Raw genomic sequence first — 22,837 nt, 5'->3', positions numbered from 1 at the left:
TTACACTGAATGCAAACCAAGAGCGTGCGACAGTATAAACGTCAATTTTTCATCGAAAATATACGGTCTTGCCTTGAAGAAAAATCCCTATGATTCATATTTCTATTATTTAAATGTACCAAATTTTCGTTTTCGGAATTGCTGGGTACCTATCAACTTATTTATTAGTAATTTTCGCTTTCTAAAAGCCGAATTAAATCATTAGTTATTATTAGTGGAAGTTACTTATTTAGATTCAACAATTCAATTGTCGATAGGTGTTTGTTTGCTTCACATCAATAATAGCAGAGAAAAATTCGTGAATTTGTCCATTACATATTTTTGATTTAGCTACGTATGATGATTTACGGTATTTGAAGTAAATAATATCATTAAGGTAAATAAATAAAACAAAATTTTCATTGCAAACCAGAACAGAACCGGGTCGGATGGCAACACTAAGCTGTCAAAAAAGTAAATAAATAATAAATATTTAACAATAGATTTTTTTTCACTGTACTCCATGAAGAGCGAATTTTATGAAAATTGATTGCAATCGTTGATTTTGAGTAAAAGGGTCATCATATCATATATTCAGTCTGGAAAATGTCCAAAAACGAAAAGTTCTCATTTCAAACCACAGTGTTTGCTTTGGCAAGGGTGCTAGCAAAAATTAAACCTACTCCTTGGGAAAAGGTAAATATAAATTAAAATAAATAAATTAAGTTAGCATAATTAATAAGAAAAAAACTACAGGTCAACCTTTTGTTTTCTCACTGTCCTCGAGAAAATGCTGCTGGTGTATTTTGTCTAGATTCTAAAGCACAAGATGGTGTACTGGCATTGGGAATATACTTTTTAGAAAGTGGGTGCCAACATCACGAACAAATTGTCCCGTATTTAATAAAACTTGTGAGGTCATTAACTAAAGTTGTTTGGATTGATGATGTTGTTGTCAGGAACTATTCAGGAAAAATTCCAGCGGCAGAACGCTTTACTTTCTGCGTCAACACACTCTTATCCGACATAGCTGTTCATCTTCCAATGTATAAAAATGAAATAATTCAGAGTCAAGTTGAAACTTTGGGAGTAGTTGCAAATTTAGTTAAAACTAGCAAAGACAATAGTGCGATACAATCGATAATTTTGTGTAAAGCCATTGTTCCTATTTTGCTTGGGTTAGGCAGATCAATTAGTCGATTTGCAGGAATAGATGAAAAGCCTTTGCTGTGCAGATTATTTCCTAGAGTTGATTGCTACAATCTACCAAATGAAAATAGTTTATATCAAGTAACGGTAAATTCCCAGAGACATTGCAGCTTGAACCACTTTCGATCAATCGTTCCAAGATCACTTTCTGGAAGTCTAAGCATTGATTCAGTTGATGTTGTATCTCCTAAAATGCTGATAAAAGGTGCAGGATACTCCAGCTCCGTAACTTATGATCCAAAAACATATTTTTTTACAAAGATTGGATCAAGTTTTAACCAGTTCTCATGCATGCGTTTACCAAATGAGACAAACTCAAAAAAGACTAAGATACATTTTCCCATTAATCATCTGCAATCGATATTTGCAATTGCTAAAAAGCTCCTTACAAAAGAATTGTTAGAGTACTTGGATGATCAAGCATGTGATATTTTTAATCTTCATCAACTTAAATTTTTTGGATATAAAAGCTTTTCTGAGACTATAAATCTTGTTATGGTGACACTTTTAAAGGAAATACTAGATAATCAAATTGGTAACTGTTTATTTATTCATTCACGAATTATTTTTACAAGGCATTTTTTTTGTTTTAGATCTACCCTTACCATTTACAAAAGATGTTCAAGAATTCGTAAAAAGATTATTCTTAATCGGTCAAACTGAGATTCAAAATAAACAATATGATGTTAATGAAAGGGAAAAGAAAGATATTGACAATGGTGCTGTTAATAGGTATGGCATGAACGTGATGGCTAATGCAGCTTGCGTTGAATTGCTTGTATGGGCGATTGGCGATGAAGCAGGTACAAATTAACACCAAACATTAAAAGTATTTTCTATGTTGTGAACATACATATTTTTCTTTTCTAATTTCAGAGGCGGATAAACTATGTGGAAGGTTATATCAAAAACTGAATTCTGTATTAAGTCATAAAATAGTTTTGGAACACATGCCTCTACTGATAGTTTGCTTAGAAGGATTAGGCAAATTGGCTCAAAAATTTCCTAATATTGCTGGCACCTCTATTTCCTATTTAAGAGATTTTCTAATAGATCCAAGTCCCATACTGACAAAATTACATGTTCAAGCTCAAGCTCAACAAAAAAAAGAAAACGAAACAAGTCCAACTTTTATAATAGGTATTATTCAATATCAACAAATTTTGAAAATATTTTAAAATACTATATTTTAGTGAATTCTCCAGAAGCTCATTCATCACAAACTCACATGCCACACATTATACAGAAATCAGCACCAACGGGATTTGAAGTATTACGTGATTCAGCTATTGAAAATCTTAGCTTGGCTCTAAAGGCTGCCCACACTTTGGATCAATACTGTGTACCAGCTTTGATTGCAAATGTTTCTAACCGCTTATTTACCGCTGAAAAGCACTCAAAGTAAACTGAAAATATTTCTTTGTAGCATCCTATATTCATTAATGTTTAAATTTTTATTATTGTTATTTTTTTTTTTGTTTAATTTTAGCGAATCTACTCTTGTGTCGTCAAATATTATTGTTGCGCTTGGAACAATAGCAGTTGCGTTAAAAGAAACACCGAAGACCACACAGAACATACTTCAGTTTTTTATTCAGCGCTTCTGTAAAGTCCCAACAGAACAAAATATCTTGATTGTTGATCAATTAGGATGCATTATAATTTCTAAATGCGAACCACAAATTTTTGATGAAATCATGAAAATGTTTTCAACTGTCATTGTTCAATCAGCCTCCTTGGCTTACAATACGCACTCGGAACAAAGTAAACAGTACAACCAAATATCGGATGCAGTAATAAACGCTTTGGGAAATATCGCCGCCAATATTCAAGGAGAAAATGACATGTTGGATTTACTAATAAAACTCTTGGAATTGTTTGTTCAGGTTGGTTTAGAGGGTGAAAGAATGCATGACTCAACGTCAGTACATCTGAAAGCTAGCAGTAGTGCCGGAAACTTAGGCATGCAGATTCCCGTGATAGCTGTAAGTTTAGTTTTACAAATTCTCATTTAAAATTTAAAATGACGTACATTAAATTTAAAATTTAGCTTTTGATTAAACGATTACCTCCAATAAAACATCCGAAATCTCGCTTACACAAGTTATTCAAAGACTTTTGGTTGTATTGTGTTGTTATGGGATTCACAAATCCTAAACTATGGCCAGCTGAATGGATTAAAGGTGTTAAACAAATTGCATCAAAGTCTCCACTATTAATATCTCAAACAGCATATCGATCCGAAATGAGAGAGTTAAATTACACATCAGCTATAAAATCTAGCAAAGTTAGTTTACAAGATATGAGAGGGCAAATATTAGTCTTGTTAAACCATCCAACAGGTGAAATTGCTGTAAACATAAACAAGTTGACATTCGCACAAAGCACATATTTATTGAGTGTATATTGGCTAGAAACGTTAAGGTCATTTAAAAATTTCAATAAGTATTTACGCATCTAATGTTTGTTTCTTTTACAGAGTCGAAAACTCAGAGTACCCTAGTTTGGAGCCTTTATTACAGTATTTATGTGATGCAGCTCTTATGAAAGATAAATATGGAATGTGGGCCTGTGTGCGATGGTAAATATTATTATAACTAGTATTTGTAACAATTGCTAATAATTCAAAAACTTTTAATTTGCTTAGTATTGGTGACCAGGTGTTTGAGAAATTTTGCAATGTTCTAATTGAAAACGAAAAAATCAGAGAAAACGTACTTGAGTCACAAGCCATGCTTTTGCTTGTGTATTTTAATCATATTCATAAACAAATTCAAGTAGTAGCTGATCAGTTTTTGTCCCAATTAGTAGATAAATTCCCTCACTTATTGTGGAATAGAAGAGGTATATATTAAATTTTCAATTAGCTTTTCTGCAACTAATTTATTTGATTAATTTAAGTTCTATGGTGCATGTTGGATATTCTTCAACTTTTAGCCTATTCCTTAACAATTAGTCCAAATGAGGAGATACCTACATTACAAGTTAGCTCAACACCATATTCATTGCAGCTTATGGACTCCTTGCCATCAAGAGAAGTACGATTTTTTTATTGCCCGTTTTTACACTAAGCAATCATTTATATCGTTTAAGAATCGCTTTAAAGATTTTGCTGATCGTTGTCAAGGGATCGTAACAGAGGCTATGAAATGGGCACCCATATCGACTAGAAGCCATTTGCAAGAGTACCCAAATCAAGTTCAAATCGGTAATTTAGCTGTACATAGTGGATTGTCGTTGGCGTTTGACTCTGTTTTGCACTCGTGGGAAACGAATTCTTCAAAAACAAATAAAAAGTTACAAAATAGCGAGACATCCCGATTTGTAGCTGTTTTATGCTTGAGAAGCAAATATGCAGGCGAAATTTCTGGTCTTTTGTCCGTTTTAAATGATGAGGAAAAAAATGGTCTCGCCGATAAATTAGTGTCAGACATATGGCAAGCATGTGCCGAGAAAGATAATCTAAAGCATAGAGGTGCAGTTTGGAGAGCAGCTGGATATCTTATTTTGTGTTCTGGAATCAACAGAAAACTGTTGCATGCAATATCGACATCTCATGTAGAGCTATTCACAACAGCAGCAATGGAAACATCTGTAGAAGTATGGCAATGGATTATAACGTCCAGACAGGATTTAGAGTTGTGCTTTATTCAAGAAATGGTGGGAGCATGGCAAACCACATTCGACAAAAGAATTGGACTATTTACTTTAGAAACAAAACTGGCCAGCCCTTTGGCTGCATATGATGGCTGTAACCTGGTCCCAGAAAAAATTAATATAATGCCACACATTATTTGGTTACAATTAATTTCGGAAATGGTTGACACAGCCAAATATTGTAATCGTGATAAAGTCGAAATGTTTTGTATGCTATTACATAGGAGTTTACCTATGACACAAAATCCTCCTAATTTTACACGAAATGTGATGACCGTAGGTTGTAGATTCAAATTCTTGCAATGTGGATTATCTTTACTTCAAGGAAATATAATAACGAAATCCATTGCTCGCAATATCTTAAGAGAAAGAATATACTACTATGCATTGGACTATTTTTGTGCAGAGCAAATGTGTCCGTCACAAAGTCGTGATGAACTATATGAAGATATTTTGATCCTCATAAAGTTTTGGCAAACCATGAGAAGTGAAAAAAAGCATTTGATTGCGTCGGAAATGAGTGACTATGATATGAATCCCAACAATCTGAATGTTTCAGTTAATAAGCAAAGCGACACTCTATCAACAGCGGGAAGCGAATTCGGTAGAATCTCGAACACTGGTACAAGTACAGGAACAGGGTGGTATAACACTATAACGATTCCTCATTCAACCTCAACTCTATCCAAGAAATCTGGAAGTCGAAACAAACGTCTTCCATTTTTAAAAGATTCATATGACAGAGATTACATGAAAAAAAGAAATCTGATATTGGAGCTATTAGCAGCAGAAATTGAATTTTTAATTATCTGGTATAATCCTCTATCCAACACTGAAATGCAAATCCCCGGAGAAGACTCGATTATGGAATGGCGAGCAAGACCAGTGAAGGTCAGTATGTGGCGAGACTATACAAGATTAGCTTGGGCTAACAACCCAGCACTTGCGGTCTTTTTACCCCATAGAATTCGTGTTGAGGTTATTGAAGAGGAAATCTCTCGTCTTGTCACTTGTGATCCAATGGCTGTTGCGCATATACCTGAAGCTCTTAAGTATTTAGTAACTACTAAAGCTCTTTTAAATGACACACCCGAATTAGTGTATATGTTAACTTGGGCAAAAACAGGCCCAATACAAGCATTATCTTACTTTTCGCGTCAATTTCCAACCCATCCGCTATCAGCACAATATGCCGTTAACACGTTAAATTCATATCCAGCAGAAGCTGTTCTACCATACATTCCTCAATTAGTTCAGTCCCTCAGACATGATAGTATGGGCTACGTTACAGAATTTATTAAGCAAATTAGTACAAGGTCACAGATTGTAGCCCATCAACTGATTTGGAACTCTCTTGTAAATATGTATATGGATGAAGATCAGCTACATAAAGATCGTAAGATATTTCATTATGATTTACTATGCAAATAAATTTAATTTTCCGCTGCATTTTAAACTCAGGAATAGTTATTGTGAAAAATATTTTCTTCGATATGATACATAATACACGATTTAAAAAATATTAAAGTTATGAAAATATGACAAAACATTGGAAAATTACATTTATTAAGTATATAATTTATTTGGTATATTCCAAAAAATAATTTTGTTTCACGTTATGTTTTTAAAATTTAAACATTGAGTTAGGATATGAACATTTTATTTATTTTCATCGAAAAACTTTATTATGTTATTCCACATACATTTCAGCTATTTTGTACGATGTGCTTGAGAATTTGGTGAAGACAATAACATCATCATTGTCAGGGCCTGCAAAAAGATTTTATGAACGAGAATTCGCATTTTTTGATAAAATCACCAATGTAAGTGGAGAGATCAGATCGTTTCCAAAGGGTCCATCCAGAAAAAAAGCGTGTTTAGAAGCTTTAAGTCGTATAAAAGTACAACCAGGATGCTACCTTCCATCTAACCCGGAAGCTATGGTGCTCGATATAGATTATAATAGTGGAACACCCATGCAAAGTGCTGCTAAGGCACCTTATTTAGCAAGATTTAAAGTATATCGGTGTGGAATTACAGAGTTAGAACAAATAGCAATGGATGTTTCGAACAGCACAACGGAGAATTTCAATGTGGATAAATTCTCTTTTGGAGCTGAATGTTGGCAGGCAGCAATTTTTAAAGTGGGTGACGATGTCAGACAAGATATGTTAGCACTGCAAGTTATTTCAATATTCAAAAACGTTTTTCAACAAGTTGGTTTAGATTTGTTTTTATTTCCTTATCGAGTTGTCGCAACTGCACCAGGAGTAAGAATGACATAAGATTATGAGAAAAAAAGCCACCAAAACATTTAAATATATTTTTAGTGCGGTGTTATTGAATGTGTTCCAAATGCAAAGAGCCGTGATCAATTGGGAAGACAAACTGATTCAGGGCTTTACGAGTATTTTTTACATCAATACGGGGATGAAACTTCCAAAGAATTTCAAATAGCTAGAAGTAACTTTGTTAAATCCATGGCAGCTTATTCTGTGATAGGGTATTTATTACAGATAAAAGATCGACATAATGGTAATATTATGATTGATACTGATGGTCATATAATCCATATAGGTACATGCGTTTAAAGAATCTTAAAGGCAATATGAAAATTTTCAATCTATTTTATTTTAAGATTTTGGTTTTATGTTCGAGAGTTCCCCAGGAGGCAATATAGGTTTTGAGCCTGATTTAAAGTTAACAGATGAAATGGTATGATTTTTACTAATGAAATTTAAATTTAGCTGTATGTAGATACTTTAATATATTTTGTTCTATTTTTTGACTAAGGTTATGATAATGGGTGGAAAAATGGAAGCTGCTTCATTCAAATGGTTTTGCGAGTTGTGCGTCGAAGCGTTTTTGGCCATAAGGTATCATATATTTATTTATATAATATCGAATATAAAACAAAAAGGGGTAATGTCATACAATTTTTTATTTAACAGACCATATCAAGATGCAGTGGTCTCATTAGTATCGCTAATGCTAGATACTGGATTACCATGTTTCAGAGGACAAACAATTACTCTTTTAAAACAAAGATTCGTGGCTAACAAAAATAACAAAGAAGCGGCTGCTCACATGCTAGGTGTCATAAGAAACTCGTATCAAAACTTTAGAACAAGAACATACGACATGATTCAGTATTATCAAAATCAAATTCCATATTAAGTTGTTGTCTTCGTTAAAAAATGCAATAAAAATGCAATATATGTATGTTGACTTTTTTTTAGTCTAAAATTCAAATAAAACAGGAAAGCCAAATTAAAAAGTGACATAAATATTTTTTCTCCAATTTAATAGTTCAAAAACATCTGCCCTCCATAGGTCTTAATTAAAAACACAAATTGTCTTTCATTATTTCAACATATATTTTCTTGACAAGTGGTCCCCATCTAAGTCCCTAATTTTTAAAATAGGACATGCTTTTGGCTCATTGTCTAAAACAATGATATCATTGTTTTTTACATGAACTTTTAGCATATGATCAAACTCTTCATACAAATTGCCATCATTTCCTTTAACATGTGTATCGCACGCAAAGCAGAATCCCGACCATTCCAAGTCTATGTGAAAACTCAAATGTTCCAAAAATAATGATCTTTCAATACTGATAAAATGACATTTGAGACATGAAAATTGAAAACTCATTTGATGATTTACAAAACTTAAGTTTTCAATCGTAACACGAGCTGTTTCAATCTCATTATCAGGCAAATCAACCAATTCTTCTTTGATTTTCGGCTTCAAATCTGAAAGTGTATCGATAATATTTTTTACTGATGTTTTATATATTTTATTTGAACATAAATACCTAGTTCAACTGATGATTCTTGTTCAACATTGATGTCTAATGTCAATCCAAAATCTGTATATTTTTTTATAAAGTTTATTTATTTGTTAAGATTAATACACATAAATAACGGAAATAATACATACCTGCTTGAATTGGTTCTGATTTGATCAAAAATTCCATTTCATCTAATTTTTTTTCATAACAATATTCTTGTGATCCTGATTGGGCTTCCAAAACCGGCTCATTTAATATTGGAATATTCGACCCAATATCTACTACGGGATCACAAATTTCATTTGATTCATTGATTTCAGTTGGTTCTGTACTTATATTTTGCTCTGGTATTGGCGGCGTGACTGTATTTTCATCCGCTTCTATTATTTCCGGTTTTATTTGTTTTAATCGTTTTGATCTTCTTTGAACGCCAGTGCGTTTTGTTGCTTTTCTTTTTTTTTCATGTCTACTTTGCTGCTTTGCTGCCAATTCTAACGTTATTTCAATACCATTTTCTGAATTTTGGTCACTATCATAATCAGAATCACGAATTTCACCTATCACAAATATAACAATTTTTCTCTTTCTTTTCAAATAAACTGGAAAAATGCTTACGTCTAGAAATGCTTCTTAATATTTGACCCGTAGACACACTGTTTGCTTTATTTGGCGAAAATAGTTTTTCTTTTTCAATCAGATGTTTCGTAGGGATTTCACTAAACTCAATATCTTGTCCTTCATTGTTTTTGTCGGTAGGATAGTTAATTTTCTTCTCTTCAAAGTTTTGTGTATCATCACAACTCACAGTTTTAGAATAATTTGTGTTGTTTTGAACTTTTGATTGATCACTGACAATCTGAAGCTCATCTGTAATTTGCTCTTCTAAAAGTTCATCTCCTGGAACTTGTTCTTCATAAAGATGCTCTTCTGAAAATTGGTATGTTCAAGAAAAAATTGCATTTTGAAATAAAATGAGTCTATTCATTACTTAAGTCTTCTATCGTTAGACATTCCTGTCCTTCAATTCTTGTATTGATACTTCTAGATTTTTGCTCATCGTCTTTCAAAGGTTCATCCTTTTGATCTTTTTTGGTAAAAATTGATTCTTCATTTGTCGTCTTTACGCATTGTAACTTTCGAAGTCTAGGATCGCGTACAATTCGTTCTGCTATAATGAAATAAATAGAAAATTTTACAATATTTTTTATTGTCATAAACACATTTATTACCAGATATAGCCTTTATATTCTCATTTGAATGATACCTCTTATCATACGGTAAATTATTGTTAGATTCTAAAGTTTTTTTTGATGGAAAATCATGAAAAGTTTTTTGTCCTAAAATAAATTGAAGTTTTTAACATGCTTTATAGTAAAACAAAATTGTTATAAAATTCACCATTTTCTGTTATGTTCGGATTGCTTTTCTTTACTATTTTCAAAGTCTTGATTTTATCAATATTTTGTAAGTCTAAAATAAAATAGAGTAAAATGTATCCGAAAAATCTGTTAATGAAACAGGCTCATACTTATTTGATTTCCTTTAGAATTTGTCGTTGTTGTTGTGGTAGCACTTTGTTGTAGTTGTTCCGATGGCTCGAATAAATCTCTTTGAAGATCTTTAATGATTTCTTTTTTCAGTTCTGAATTCATAGAATCTATTGATCTTATATCGGTAGATATTCGGTTTACTCTATTATCCTTTTCATAGTTATCGTTTTGTGCAGATGAAAATCCTAAATTATGATTTACAATTTTCGGAGCTGGTTTTTCTTTTACACTACTGATTTTGAATTGTATTAATTTTGATCGGACGTTTGGACAATTCGATATCTCTTGTGGTCCTGTTTCCTCTAAGTCAACTTTTTTTTTTGTACTACTTTTTTGAAACTAAAAAATGTTAAACATATTTTAGAAAAATATGCGTTTAAAACTTTATGTTTAAAGTGTGATAAAAAAAAACATTCAAAGTTTAATATCCGGTGTTAAGCTGTCCCACACAAACTCTCGTCTTCATATTCGTATCGTTATCATCGACTGATGCACACCAAGAATATGAATGTCTCATATTTACCAAACTATGCATTCTTTTATTAATTTAATTTAATGTTATTTACCTTTTTTATCTTGAGTTGATCGTCATGTTTTTCTTTGATATTAAATTTGTTCTTTAGAATTAAAATACGTAGCTTCGAATCTTCTAATGCTTCAGTAGAGTACCTGAAATGAAAAATTCGTTCCAATTTCTAGATCAAATATTTTACTAAATAAATAATTAAAAAATTGTCTCAAAATTTACTGAAAGTGACTGGATAGATTAGTTAGGTCTTGTTTGAAAAATACCCACTAATTTATATTAAATAACAGCATAGAGCTAATTTGGGCGAGAAAATGGATTAAATACATTTAGTGACACTGAACTGTTTATCGGAACCGCATTAATGACTGTGAAATCGGAAATTTTCCAATGATAGTTGATATATCAACAAGTATTACACAAATCACAGTAATAACAGCTGGAAAAGAACGAATCGATATTTTTAATTTTCAAAGAGGCCCAACAAAAAGCCCAAATGGGAGAAATAAAATTGAAATCATCTTTATCAATTAGAAAAAAAAAACATTTTAACGTTTATGGAACGATTATTTTTAATTTTGATTATATTCTTTCCAAATTTGAGCGCAAAAGTCGAAGAAATCAAATTTATATCAATAAATTCATCAAGTTAAATGAATTTGAAAAAATAAACTTCCAATTTTAATAGGGAAAGTCTTGTTAAAGTAAGTTTATTTTGTTTTTTTTAAGTTTAAAAAAAACATATTTTCAAGAGAACATGCATGTTTTATGTTAAATTTGATCAATCTCATTTTAAAAATCGAATAAGATCCTTTTGGTATATTTTCAAAATAAAAGAACTGAAATTCGAAATTGGTTCTATAGACTTTATTTCGAGCCGTGGTTATTTCACTGATAAAGTTTGAATTGACAATGACACAAAAGTTGGGCGGCCTACATCAATTCAATCTTTATTTAGGCTGACTTAGCGTCCTCAACTCACGAAAAATGTAAAATATTCTTCAAAAAATCATGTTCTGAAATAAATAATTCAACTTACTTTTTGGTGTCACTAGCAATATCAATTAACGATATTACAATTTTTCTAATTTGCGGAGTGCAATGCTGGTTTCTTTGAATTCGTCTCAAATTTTTAATTTCACTAGCAAAATCAAATTTTTCTATTTCTTGACGTCTTATTTTTTCTGCTAGACATGACATGATGACTTTACGATTTTGTGTTAATAATTTTTTCCTGCTTAAAATAAATATTTCTTATTTAAATAAATATTTTTGTTTGTTTTATAAACAGTGGACAGGCATGTCTTTGTACGATGTTTAACAGTCTGGGTGCTGTCTTGACGTTTCTTGACGTTTAAATACGTTTTTTAACTACCTATATAAATAAATATAATCAAGTTTTAGTTTTCAATTGTCGAGAATATTTATTTAAAATAGTAAGAACATGGAGAAACAAAATAATAGCGATCTTTCGAGTATACAAATTAAACAAATGATGGCAAATGCCCAAAAAGAAATTGAAGCGCGGAAGAGAAAACTACTGAAATCACAAATAAGTAATGCTCCATCTCTGCTTACGAGAAACATGCCATTGTTAGATGTCGAAAGAGCAAATAAAATAAAAGAGTTACAAGAGCAAATTAAGGCTAAAATAGGAATCATTCCACAACAGCCAGTTGCCTTAAAACCAACGTCTTTCATTTTGGACTCTGAAGGAAGAACTATAGACCAGACCGGTCGAGAGGTATCTGTCCCTTTACTTCAGCCAACACTCAAGGCAAACTTGCGAGCAAAAAAAAAAGAAGCGAATAAAGTTCATTCGAATGAGAAAAAGTATGATGAAACCACAGATAATAAATTTCATGATGATCGACTCCTTATCAAAGGTCCCATACGTCCTAAAAGAGCTTTGCGTTTTCATGAACCTGGTAAATTTCAAATCATGGGAGAACGACAACGAATGAGTGCTCAATTGGAAAAATTGCAAGCTGAAATCTCGCAGATAGCCAGAAAAACTGGAATAAGCTCAGCAACCAAATTAGCCCTCATTGCACCGAAAACTGATGCCCATTTAGATGACACCCCCAATATGGAATGGTGGGATTCCGTGATACTTTTGCAAGACTTAGATACACTTGATCAGGAAGGAAATATTTCTATAAGAAAGTCTGCCATAACAAATCTCATTGAGCACCCAACACAAATGCGACCTCCAAGTAAATTGTCATTGTTTTATATGAAATCTATCATTTTATTTTATTTTATTTTTTCAATTCTTATTTAATAGATGAATCATCCAGACCTATATACTTACCAGTTTTCTTGACAAAGAACGAAAAGAAAAAATTACGTAGACAAAATCGTCGCGAGCAATGGAAAGATCAACAAGAACAAATAAGACTAGGATTGATCGAACCGCCAGAACCAAAGTTACGTATATCCAATTTGATGAGAGTCCTCGGTACTGAGGCAGTCCAAGATCCAACAAAAATTGAAGCGCATGTCAGGGAACAGATGGCAAAACGACAAAAACTACATGAAGACACTAATAACGCACGAAAATTAACTACGGAGCAAAAACGTGAGAAAAAAATTCGAAAAATTAAGGAAGACGTATCCTTAGGAGTACATGTTTCGGTTTATAGAATACGAGATTTACATTCAAATGCCAGTAAAAAGTTTAAAGTAGAAACTAATGCGAAACAATTGCTCATGACCGGAATTGTGGTTTTGTTTCGAGATTGTTGCGTGGTTGTTGTAGAAGGTAAATTTTTTTTCCCATAAATTAATTTCATCATGTTAATAATACAAATTTTATTTTATTTAAGGTGGACCAAAACAACAAAAAAAGTATAGACGTCTTATGATGAATCGTATTAAGTGGGATGAGGATTTGGTTAAAGATGCAGATGGTAAAGAAGTTCCAAATACATGTGTCTTGGTGTGGGAAGGAATCAGCCAACGAAGAAATTTTGGAGAAATAAAATTCAAAAGCCTGCCAAATGAAAAAGCAGCAAGGGATTTGTTCCAAAAACATCATGTTGAACATTATTGGGATCTTTCCTATTCTGGAGCTGTTTTAGAATGCTGAGAATTTTCACATATGTATTCGTATGGTTCTGTTAACTGGGAAACTCATTTGTCAACTGGGAAAATTACATGTCATTTTTCATAAATAACGTTTCGAAAATAAATAAATACAATATGTGGAATCCAGTTCTTTTATTTTTTAGAAATTCTAAACATACACCCAGAGTTGTACGGTTTATTAGCAGTTCGAATTATCTGAGAAACAATGTTCAGGAAGAGAAAGAAACACACTTTGGGTTCACGAATGTTTCAGCTCACGAAAAATCAGAAAAGGTCTACAAAGTATTTGCTGGTATAAATACATATTATTTACATGGAAATTAATGTTTTGAAATTTTTTGTTAAATTTATTTTCAATAGATGTTGCAGCGAACTACGATTTGATGAATGATGCCATGTCTTTTGGAATTCATCGAATGTGGAAGGATATTTTCATTCAACGGTTAGGACCCACCATGGGTACTCATTTATTAGATATGGCAGGAGGAACTGGTAATACATAAAAAAATACGTAACTTTGAATATAAAGATCCTCATTTCAACATTTACTGTTTGAATTTTTTCCCTTAGGTGATATTAGCTTTCGTTTTGCCAACTACTTGAAGTCCGTCCATAACAAATCGGTCTCGCCGTTGAGTCAAGTTACTATAGCTGACATTAACGAAAATATGTTATCAGTGGGAAAACAACGTGCAAAAGATTTAAAACTCGATAAATTAGAGTACTGCAAAATAAACTGGGCAGTTGCAAATGCAGAAAATCTTCAATTCGATGATGATTCATTTAGCGCATACACCATTGCATTCGGTATAAGAAACGTTACAAATATAGAAAAAGCGCTTCTAGAAGCTTATAGGGTATTGAAACCAGGAGGACGTTTTATGTGTTTAGAATTTAGTCATCTTGAAAATAAAACGTTGCAATGGTATGCTATATGCAAAATATTAATCAGTTTACAAATCAATCTAATTCAGGATTCTTTGATTTCAGGTTATATGACCAATATTCTTTTCAAGTTATTCCACCAATGGGACAAATACTAGCCGGGAGTTGGAAACCATATCAATATTTGGTAGAAAGTATACGAAAATTTCCAAACCAGAATGAGTTTAAATACATGATTGAAGAAGCTGGATTTAAAATGGTTACATATGAAAACTTAAGCTTAGGCATATGTTCAATTCACTCTGGTTTTAAACTATGAATATATTTTCTCGACTAAGAAAATAAAAATGATTGCTTCATTTTGTGGTTGTTTAAGTTATATTCTTTTTTTTATTTATTTAGGCCGCTCCAAATTTTTTTCTATGTTTTTGTCCCAAAAAATTTTTTTCAAAATGGGGGGGGGCAAAATAAAAAAAAAGTTTTGAAATACTGTTTCATACAGAATGACAAAATTTTAACAAATTTTGATCTTTCATGAATATTTTAGATGTTTTTATGGTATCTACATTGAGAATTGATGATTTAAAATTGATCTGAAAGTATTTTAAGTTAAAAATTTTAACAAAAAAATTTCATAAAAATAACTGTCAAAAAATTTTGAAAAGTAATTTTTTGTAAAAAATATTTAAAGAAGAAAATTCATGTTAAAATACAATTTTGAATACAAAAAAATTTAAAAATTGAAAATATTTTAAAAAATTTTTGAAAATTCCTTGAAAAAGTAATGGTCAATTTTGATGAAATTTTTAACTTTTTTTTTATTTTGCCCCATTGGATTTTCGGCTTTTGAAATGGGGCAGGGGACAAAAACATAGAAAAAAATTTGGAGCGGCCTTATTTTATTTTATTTTATTTTTTTGACAAAGTTATTTAATGATTATTACTAAATACATACTAAAGTAAATTTATTAAAAAAACTAACGTTTTTCGAAAGTTGTCTCTTCGACCTTTTCTGCATCTGATGATAAGCTTTGGATTAAAGGTTCTACGCAATTTTTTGGAATAAGAGTACCAACTATCTTTTTGTCTTCTGTTGGCCTCAAACGTATAACTTGCATTTTGTTATTTTGGCCAGCCCTAGTTGCTAGCAAATTTTCAACTCTAGCCCAAACCGATAAAACTACAATAGCGAGAACAAAATTAATTTACAAATCGATAAACTTATTAAAATGAAAATTAGACTTACCTGTGCCGGCTAAAACATGATACGTCCGACGTCGTAATCCTGTCTAAAATTAGATTTTAAATATATGTATGTACATATGTATACTAAAAGCTAAAATTTAGCATAGGGATGCAAGTCATATAGGAAAAAAAATCTATTAAAAAATCAAAAAATTTAAAAAAAAAAAAATTTAATGATTTTCGAAAAAAAAAAATTAGAGAAGAAAATTCTTGTAAAAAATTATGAAAATAGACCCAAAAACGGTAATTTTTTAAGAAATTTTTATTTTTTTTTTATTTTGCCCCATTGGATTTTCGGCTTTTGAAATGGGGCATGGGACAAAAAGTTCAAAAAAAATTATGCGGCCTTATGTCGAAAAAATTTAGGGGGAAAAATATTTAGAAAAAAGGAAAAAATGTTGACATTATTTTGTACTTTTTGATTTTAAAACAATAAAAATAACTTAAATTTACATTATAAAAATATCGAAAATATCGATTTTATTTAATTTTATCGAAATTTAGATGAAAAAATTTTTTACTAATTTGACAAAATTTAATTTTTTTCTTCAATTTTTATTTTGTTAAATTTTAAGTTAAAACTTTTTAATAATGAAAACAAAAAATTATTTAATGAGAATAACAAACGTTTAACGTTCAAACACATCAAAAAACTAGTGAAAAAAATTAAATAATTTTTTTTGCCCCCCTCAAAATTCACATGCGACATAAAGTGAAATAATTAAATTTAATGCCCTAACCATAAACTAAAATAAATTTACATGCGACAAAATTGTGTATCCCATATGTCACAGGAAGTAAGCACAACAAAAATATACTTACTTCACACTCTAAGCCCATATTGATATTTTTACAATTTCCTCTCCAGTAGGCATGTGAACATGTATTTATACTAGAATCATATTGTTCTGTCCACGCTGCTTCAGCTTCTTCAGATGTCACTTTTTTATATTTTTTTTCGAGTTCAAACAAACTTTCGTGCCTTATTTGCAATCCTGTATTTGGTCTATATATCTGGAACATGATTTGCTCCTTCTTACTTTTATTTGTATTATCGTATTTCTTTTTTGAATTATTTTCAAGCTTGACAGCTAGAATTGCAGTTGCTTTTTCATTTCTCATTTGATTTGATAAATAAAATCCTTCCTTAGGATCGGCAAGTTCAGCCCATCTAAATAGTAATTTGAGATAAATAACTTGGTCTTAAATGTTAAATAGTAAACATACTTTTCTATAGCTTCTTGCCATATCATTCCTCGCTCAACTTGTACAGTATATAGTTCGCAAGGGGCCACTCCAGTTGAATGTTTCCTTGTAAATTTAATTATTTTTGTCGGTTTCACATTCTCTCCTGCAGCACCCAAATCTAAAAACAGAAATGTACATTACAAGTGTTCTTAGTTATGAAGTTTATCTTACCTAAAATACCAAGATCAAATTTACCAAGTTTCTTCGCCTGAAGTATAGTTGCTGCAAGCGTGTCTGTAAAATATTTGAAAAGGCGATTCTGTAATTCAACTGGAATGCCTAAAATTCTATTGAGGAACTTCGAAATGTTATTATAATCTTTGTCAAAAGTAAGCACACCCGGCATCTGTTCACTGTTAACTATCAAGCCCACACCAACCAAAGCAGCAGCTATGTCTTTGAAAAAATCTCCTTTGTAATCTTGAGGGGGCGGTACCATGGGCTTTTCATATTGCATGATAGTTTTCATCACAGATTCTAGTGCACTTTTTCCATATTTGTTGTCAATATTGAATTGTGATAAGTCTCGTGTTTCAGTGGCTCGTCTGTCACCGTGCGTTAGAGCACCTAAAGATTCTAAACGTTTTGCTACAGTGGAAGCAAATCGACGTTCTCCTGCAAGATCAGATATCAAAAATACATATTCTGGAGCATTTACTTGATTTGAACGATGAGTTCGACCGAATTGTTGAATAGCTCTGTCGGCCGACCATGGCAACTCCAATGTAATATGCACACGTCGTCTTTGATTTTTGACTCGCCGATCGCTCTGTAGAGATACACCGCTCGACGCTGCTTCTGATATAATAGCAACATCTTTCTCACCATTCATGAATCTTTGTTTTTCTGTCAAATTTAATATTTCAAGCGACACATCTTGTTCGGAGCGGGATTCGTATTGGATGTTTCCCCGATCCGTTTGTACCACTCTACCCTTACGACCAGTCATTTCAGCAACATTTTCAGGTCCACCTAATTCGTCAATCAACTGATCTAACGTATTAGGTGGTAATCGTTCACCTAGTCGTTCAATTTTAAGTAAAAGCTCATCCTTCATCTCACACGCTCTTTCGATTGCATCTTTTGGTGGAGGTCCTAATGTAATCGAAAACCCATTGGCTTGAAAAATATTTGGCTTTGTATCGTTTTGCTTTTTAGTAATATGCTCATGAATTTTCTCTTGAGTCGAAACAGCTTTTTTTTTTGGTGGTGACTTGACTTTCTTCTCCTTTTTAGGCTTTCCCACCCAAGGATCAGCATCTGAATCAGAATCGGAGCCGAAAGGATTATAATCACTACTTCCACTACTGTCTGATACATGATCACTTCCGTCACTTTCACTATCAGATGCATTCGATTGAGATGAGTCGTATTCATAATCTGTTTCGTTATGCTTTGTTTTCTTGGTACGATGTGATAACTCTCGCGTTGTACTATTTTTTCTTTTATTTTCCGAAGTACTAGTTGATGGTTTTTCCTCCATAATTCGCTCAAGCATGGTTTTATTTCCTCCAGTTTCTATTCCAAGAAGTCTGCTGATTCGACTTCTATCGGGGGCTGGGAAATGTTTTTCAACTAATGATTGAAAAACTCCCCTAGAATAATGCATTTATACATCATAAGTAACATTTAAACATGATAAAAAGAGCCAAAATATTTACTTTGCAGTTGAAACGAAATCTGTAAGCTCACCGTCATCCCTTTCCAATTGTTCTAATGTTCTTGCTTCGCCAGTTGATTGTAAGCCAATTACAACACATTTTCCATATTTTATTGCTTCACTAGCAATTTTCACACAGTGATTTACTTTTGCTGCAATACAAAGATATTTGAAAAAACGTTGGTGAGCCGACCAAAATTGGCCCCACATGGTTTTTTTCATTCTGCTTTCCGCGTCGATCAATTCAGCAGCTTCTGTAAATTTTTGCATAGCTTCAACCCACTATAAATAGTAATTTTGAAATTTAAAATCCTGATTTTAATTTTAAAATATATCCAAATTACCAGTTCTACGGAAGCGTCGTACACTTTTTTAAATTCCTTAGATAAAGGAACTTCCTCGATTTTAAAACCGACGCCGTGAAAACTCAATTGTCGAGCAATATACATTCCTCGAAGTTTCATATCCATGGCAACGATTTCCATTGCACCCACCCCACTAATTAGTAGAAAAAGAAGATTATTATCAAATAAAAATCTAAAAAAAAAAATCTTACCGTTTCTCCACAGCGCTAATAAAATCATTAAATGTAGGAAAGGGTGTACCTTGCCCCCAAATTCCTAGTCTTACCATGTACGCCATATTTCTGGGTTCAGATGCTCCGGTTGCCGATGCATAAACAACTCTTGCTTTAGGTAATTTGTTTTGAAGAGCTAATGCGGTTAAACCAGTTTTTGTTGGTTTACTTGAACCAGTTGGACACAAGTTTTTGGCCTTATGACATTCATCAAATACAATTAAACCATCAAAATCTTCGCCACACCATTGCAGTATCTGCTTTAATCGACTTTTATACTTTATTGTATTATTTTGTGACTCCCCAATCAAAGCAGAATATGTTCCAAATATCACGCCTTTTCTAATGTTGTTATTTGCCGATGAATTTATTTTAGCATATTTAAGCTAGATCAGGATAATATTAAAAAAAAAACAGAACGACTGCGATGACTTAAAGAAAACTTACTTTACTCAACGAATAAACTTCAACACGAGATGCTCCAATATCACGCAAGTCTCGTTCACAATCGTATTTTAAATCGTTGGACACCGACAACCAAATCGCTTTTTTTCTACCCTTTAAATAATTTTCAAATATCAGTCCTGCGATTGTTCGTCCTTTCCCTACACCAGCGCCGTCACCTATTAAAAAGCCCGCTCTTGAACCATCTGGTAGAAAATGGTCATGTGCTTGGCAAGCATATACAATGGCTTCTAATTGAAGTGCACTTAGTTGACAATTCAAAATAGTTTCGTTTGGTATCGATAAACTGTAATATACATCGGCGGGTTCAACAGACGACAGAGATGCAGTCTCTACAACAGGATCAGGATGTTTGCGTCCAAGTTTCACTAGAAAAAACTAAAATTAATTTTGTCTATTTAATATATTCTTAAATATTGTAAAATACATTTTGTTGGCATGTAATCACTATAGGTTTCTGCCACACCTATTTCTTCGTCATCTGGCTCTTCTTCTTCTGGTTCGTGGTTTATCGACTAAATACATAAAAGATAAAAAGGTCATCTTAAAAACAAAAATAAATAATTAAAACACACCGAAATATTGGTTGTAGTTTTATTTGCTAGATCTGGAGTCCACATTTGAGATAGTAATTTGTTGGGAATCCCTCCAGTCAAGTAAGATGGATTTGCAAGCAACATTGATTGCAGATTTTGTAACATAATTTGATTAAAATGTGGTACACTTCCTCGACTAGAGCCCCCTCCTAAAGCCATTTCCACTAGTATAAATGTTGAAAAAATTAATAACAAGTATATAAATTTGTATCAAACAATAGAAAATATAAATAAAACATAATTGTATTATGTAAAAAAAAAAAAACTAAGAAAAACAAACCAAATTGAAACTTATTCGGAAGTTTCTTTAGTTCAATACAATGTTTTTTCAATAATTTCCACTTACTTTGAGCTAGAAACATACTTGGTGAGAACATAGCTGTGTTGCTTACATTCATACCTTAGATGGTAAATCGAATTAAATACATATTTAGGGTTTAACATTTAATCACTTTAATTCATTTATATAATTTAATTTGTGTTTTTTTTTTAAAGGCCAGCTTACTTAAAAAATGTTAAGATAATTTATATCTTACCTGTTGGTTCGACATTAGGATTACTTTTTTTATGTACAGACAAGCTTTCCTCTGGTTTTGCTTTCTTGACATTTGAAATAGTTGCTAAATCGATACCTCCTCCAGGTACTTCCACTTTGTCTGGATCTTCATCCTCATCGAAGTCTGATTCGCTAGAACTCAAGTTGTCTACATCAAATACGTTATCCTTTTCCTTAAAAATAAAGACAGAACATTTACTTCATTGACCACACCCTCTTTGGCAAAAATTTAAAACTTTTATCCTAGGCAAAATTATTAGCAACATTATGAGATATATATAAGAATGATTTAAACAAATAATATGTAAACAAAATATCTGCAGGTTTGTATGCATTCCGGCATGTTAAAGCAATTTTTTAAACGCGTATTTAATATCGATTTATTAAAAATGGCAATAGCCATTTACCAACTCTGAGCCAAATTACAACAAAATTGGTATTTTCTTTATAAAAATGATATCTTAAGGGCTAACGAATACAAGTGGACATAAAGCTCGATTGCACTCGATTGTGAAGAAAGTAGACCGCGAAAAAATAAATTATTGATTTTTACCATTTGTAACAAAATTTTCGCAGCAATGAAGTATTTTGTCTATTAATACGTTTTTTCTTTTGTCACTTTATGTAAGTTTTATGCAAATACACTTTTTAAAAATAATATGTTTGCATTAAAAGTTGAAAAAACGACACTATCCGGCCAAAAAAACCGATTGTTTTTTTTATGAAACGTCAAAAAAATGCTTTTCATTACATGTTTTCCTTTCGTCTTAGCGCAAGCGTTCAGTGATTGGCCGATAAATAAATTCAGGCTAATAAATATAATAATCTACTCAGCAATAATTATCATAAATAAACCACTAAATAAATATGTAGGATTAATAAGAAATATTCAATTTTCATAAATAACTAACTGAAAAACTTCTTATGAAATTTAATAGTTCTTTGAAATCAATAACAAAATTGATTATTGTATCGGCCTGAAAATTGAACATTTGTCAGAATATTCAAATTTGAAATTTGTTTATTAAAGTTTTTGATCACCAAATAAAAACTTAATGGCAGAAACAGCTCATTTAACATGTACCACGAGAAATTCTCCTTCAATTTTTGATGCTATTGCCACAGAATCTTTAAATTCTTACGAATCAATCAAAAAGATTCTCAATGTAAATAAATAAACATCATTATTTGTTTTATTATTATTTTATTTTGTCTTTTATACATTTTTTTCTTCTATAGAATATTGGAACTAGTTTGGTCAATACCACATATTTCCCAGAGATATACTTTGGTTCAAATGCTCTTATTCAAGGCTTCTTTTTACATAAATATGGTAGTGATTCGTGAAATTTGTTTTGAAAAGTAACATTGCTTACATAAATATGTGTTTCAGGAGCTTCTTTTGCAGAATTTTTTTATGGACTTCAAAGAAAAAATAAGAGAACAAACAGTTTTTCCAAAACTGATTACTACAACTCATTGCTGATTTTGGTATTTATGCCTTATTTAAAGGAAAAAATTGAGGATTCCATCAGTACGTTGGAGCAAGCATATGGGCAGAATAATAAAATGATGAGGCTTTCGATTATTTATAGAAACTTAAAAAAATTTTTCGAAGCAGCAAAATTGGTCCAATATTTAGGTTTGAACATTTGTGAAATACATAGTTAATTTTTTATGTTGTTCAAGTTATTATTTTTATAGGGTTTTTATTTGGAAAAACAACGAATAGTTTGCTATCACACGAAATATGTAACTTGAGACTTGAATTTGCAGATGACAACCAACAAAAGCGAGG

General features: G+C 31.7%; 5 protein-coding genes across 8 annotated transcripts; 3 read left to right on the top strand and 2 right to left on the bottom strand.

The window, feature by feature from the left end:
* Positions 1-243: 243 nt before the first annotated feature.
* On the top strand, positions 244-8,107 carry LOC134836952 (phosphatidylinositol 4-kinase alpha). Of its 3 annotated transcripts, none has more exons than XM_063852243.1 (17): positions 244-376; positions 483-675; positions 736-1,723; positions 1,782-1,991; positions 2,065-2,328; positions 2,394-2,589; positions 2,678-3,173; positions 3,239-3,612; positions 3,668-3,769; positions 3,836-4,032; positions 4,090-4,226; positions 4,282-6,241; positions 6,556-7,115; positions 7,176-7,422; positions 7,484-7,560; positions 7,639-7,721; positions 7,797-8,107. In XM_063852243.1, the coding sequence occupies exons 2-17, from the start codon at positions 586-588 to the stop codon at positions 8,020-8,022; spliced, it is 6,207 nt and encodes a 2,068-aa protein (XP_063708313.1). In that variant the 5' UTR covers positions 244-376; positions 483-585; the 3' UTR covers positions 8,023-8,107. The 3 variants fall into 3 exon arrangements, with proteins under 3 accessions (XP_063708313.1, XP_063708311.1, XP_063708312.1); XM_063852241.1 differs by having other exon boundaries at positions 2,382-2,589; XM_063852242.1 differs by having other exon boundaries at positions 257-376; positions 509-675; positions 2,382-2,589.
* LOC134836954 (uncharacterized) lies at positions 8,005-12,017 on the bottom strand. 2 transcript variants are annotated; one of them, XM_063852246.1, is made up of 11 exons: positions 11,757-12,017; positions 10,758-10,860; positions 10,170-10,530; positions 10,040-10,111; positions 9,871-9,978; positions 9,630-9,809; positions 9,364-9,568; positions 9,257-9,294; positions 8,791-9,198; positions 8,666-8,719; positions 8,005-8,603 (listed from the first exon to the last, which is right to left on the bottom strand). In XM_063852246.1, exons 1-11 carry the CDS (start codon positions 11,915-11,917, stop codon positions 8,209-8,211), a joined length of 2,085 nt encoding a protein of 694 aa, XP_063708316.1. In that variant the 5' UTR covers positions 11,918-12,017; the 3' UTR covers positions 8,005-8,208. The 2 variants fall into 2 exon arrangements, with proteins under 2 accessions (XP_063708316.1, XP_063708315.1); XM_063852245.1 differs by having other exon boundaries at positions 9,257-9,568.
* An 80-nt stretch (positions 12,018-12,097) lies between these two features.
* On the top strand, positions 12,098-13,872 carry LOC134836955 (U4/U6 small nuclear ribonucleoprotein Prp3). Its single transcript, XM_063852247.1, has 3 exons — positions 12,098-12,933; positions 13,005-13,481; positions 13,546-13,872. Exons 1-3 carry the CDS (start codon positions 12,162-12,164, stop codon positions 13,806-13,808), a joined length of 1,512 nt encoding a protein of 503 aa, XP_063708317.1. The 5' UTR covers positions 12,098-12,161; the 3' UTR covers positions 13,809-13,872.
* A 2-nt stretch (positions 13,873-13,874) lies between these two features.
* On the top strand, positions 13,875-15,085 carry LOC134836956 (2-methoxy-6-polyprenyl-1,4-benzoquinol methylase, mitochondrial). Its single transcript, XM_063852248.1, has 4 exons — positions 13,875-14,099; positions 14,168-14,299; positions 14,378-14,732; positions 14,798-15,085. Exons 1-4 carry the CDS (start codon positions 13,877-13,879, stop codon positions 15,009-15,011), a joined length of 924 nt encoding a protein of 307 aa, XP_063708318.1. The 5' UTR covers positions 13,875-13,876; the 3' UTR covers positions 15,012-15,085.
* Positions 15,086-15,586: 501 nt separating this feature from the next.
* On the bottom strand, positions 15,587-21,746 carry LOC134836953 (protein strawberry notch). Its single transcript, XM_063852244.1, has 14 exons — positions 21,593-21,746; positions 21,020-21,212; positions 20,830-20,883; positions 20,463-20,647; positions 20,315-20,402; positions 19,870-20,255; positions 19,402-19,808; positions 19,190-19,343; positions 18,847-19,127; positions 17,357-18,780; positions 17,165-17,303; positions 16,760-17,108; positions 15,939-15,981; positions 15,587-15,872 (listed from the first exon to the last, which is right to left on the bottom strand). Exons 1-14 carry the CDS (start codon positions 21,593-21,595, stop codon positions 15,670-15,672), a joined length of 3,909 nt encoding a protein of 1,302 aa, XP_063708314.1. The 5' UTR covers positions 21,596-21,746; the 3' UTR covers positions 15,587-15,669.
* Positions 21,747-22,837: the final 1,091 nt, after the last annotated feature.

This window comes from Culicoides brevitarsis, chromosome 1, assembly GCF_036172545.1.
Source record: "Culicoides brevitarsis isolate CSIRO-B50_1 chromosome 1, AGI_CSIRO_Cbre_v1, whole genome shotgun sequence".
In the NCBI taxonomy this organism is placed as follows: Eukaryota; Metazoa; Arthropoda; class Insecta; order Diptera; family Ceratopogonidae; genus Culicoides; species Culicoides brevitarsis.
The sequence above is the reverse complement of the archived record's forward strand: the minus strand, read 5'-3'. Positions and strand labels throughout refer to the sequence as shown.

What these genes read in the sequence shown, in the direction of transcription:
- LOC134836952 (XM_063852241.1), top strand. Translation starts at nt 586, where the DNA reads ATGTCCAAAAACGAAAAGTTCTCATTTCAAACCACAGTGTTTGCTTTG. An exon ending in AGATCAGCTACATAAAGATC is followed by an intron (nt 6,242 to 6,555) that starts GTAAGATATTTC and finishes CATACATTTCAG; the next exon opens with CTATTTTGTACGATGTGCTT. An exon ending in TGGTCATATAATCCATATAG is followed by an intron (nt 7,423 to 7,483) that starts GTACATGCGTTT and finishes TTTTATTTTAAG; the next exon opens with ATTTTGGTTTTATGTTCGAG.
- LOC134836954 (XM_063852245.1), bottom strand. Translation starts at nt 11,917, where the DNA reads ATGTCATGTCTAGCAGAAAAAATAAGACGTCAAGAAATAGAAAAATTT. An exon ending in ATCAACTCAAGATAAAAAAG is followed by an intron (nt 10,531 to 10,757) that starts GTAAATAACATT and finishes AACATTTTTTAG; the next exon opens with TTTCAAAAAAGTAGTACAAA. An exon ending in GAATATAAAGGCTATATCTG is followed by an intron (nt 9,810 to 9,870) that starts GTAATAAATGTG and finishes ATTTCATTATAG; the next exon opens with CAGAACGAATTGTACGCGAT.
- LOC134836955 (XM_063852247.1), top strand. Translation starts at nt 12,162, where the DNA reads ATGGAGAAACAAAATAATAGCGATCTTTCGAGTATACAAATTAAACAA. An exon ending in AACACAAATGCGACCTCCAA is followed by an intron (nt 12,934 to 13,004) that starts GTAAATTGTCAT and finishes CTTATTTAATAG; the next exon opens with ATGAATCATCCAGACCTATA. An exon ending in TTGCGTGGTTGTTGTAGAAG is followed by an intron (nt 13,482 to 13,545) that starts GTAAATTTTTTT and finishes ATTTTATTTAAG; the next exon opens with GTGGACCAAAACAACAAAAA.
- LOC134836956 (XM_063852248.1), top strand. Translation starts at nt 13,877, where the DNA reads ATGTCATTTTTCATAAATAACGTTTCGAAAATAAATAAATACAATATG. An exon ending in GGTCTACAAAGTATTTGCTG is followed by an intron (nt 14,100 to 14,167) that starts GTATAAATACAT and finishes TATTTTCAATAG; the next exon opens with ATGTTGCAGCGAACTACGAT. An exon ending in AGATATGGCAGGAGGAACTG is followed by an intron (nt 14,300 to 14,377) that starts GTAATACATAAA and finishes TTTTTCCCTTAG; the next exon opens with GTGATATTAGCTTTCGTTTT.
- LOC134836953 (XM_063852244.1), bottom strand. An exon ending in ATTTGATCTTGGTATTTTAG is followed by an intron (nt 17,304 to 17,356) that starts GTAAGATAAACT and finishes TTCTGTTTTTAG; the next exon opens with ATTTGGGTGCTGCAGGAGAG. An exon ending in TCATGTTTTAGCCGGCACAG is followed by an intron (nt 15,873 to 15,938) that starts GTAAGTCTAATT and finishes TCGCTATTGTAG; the next exon opens with TTTTATCGGTTTGGGCTAGA.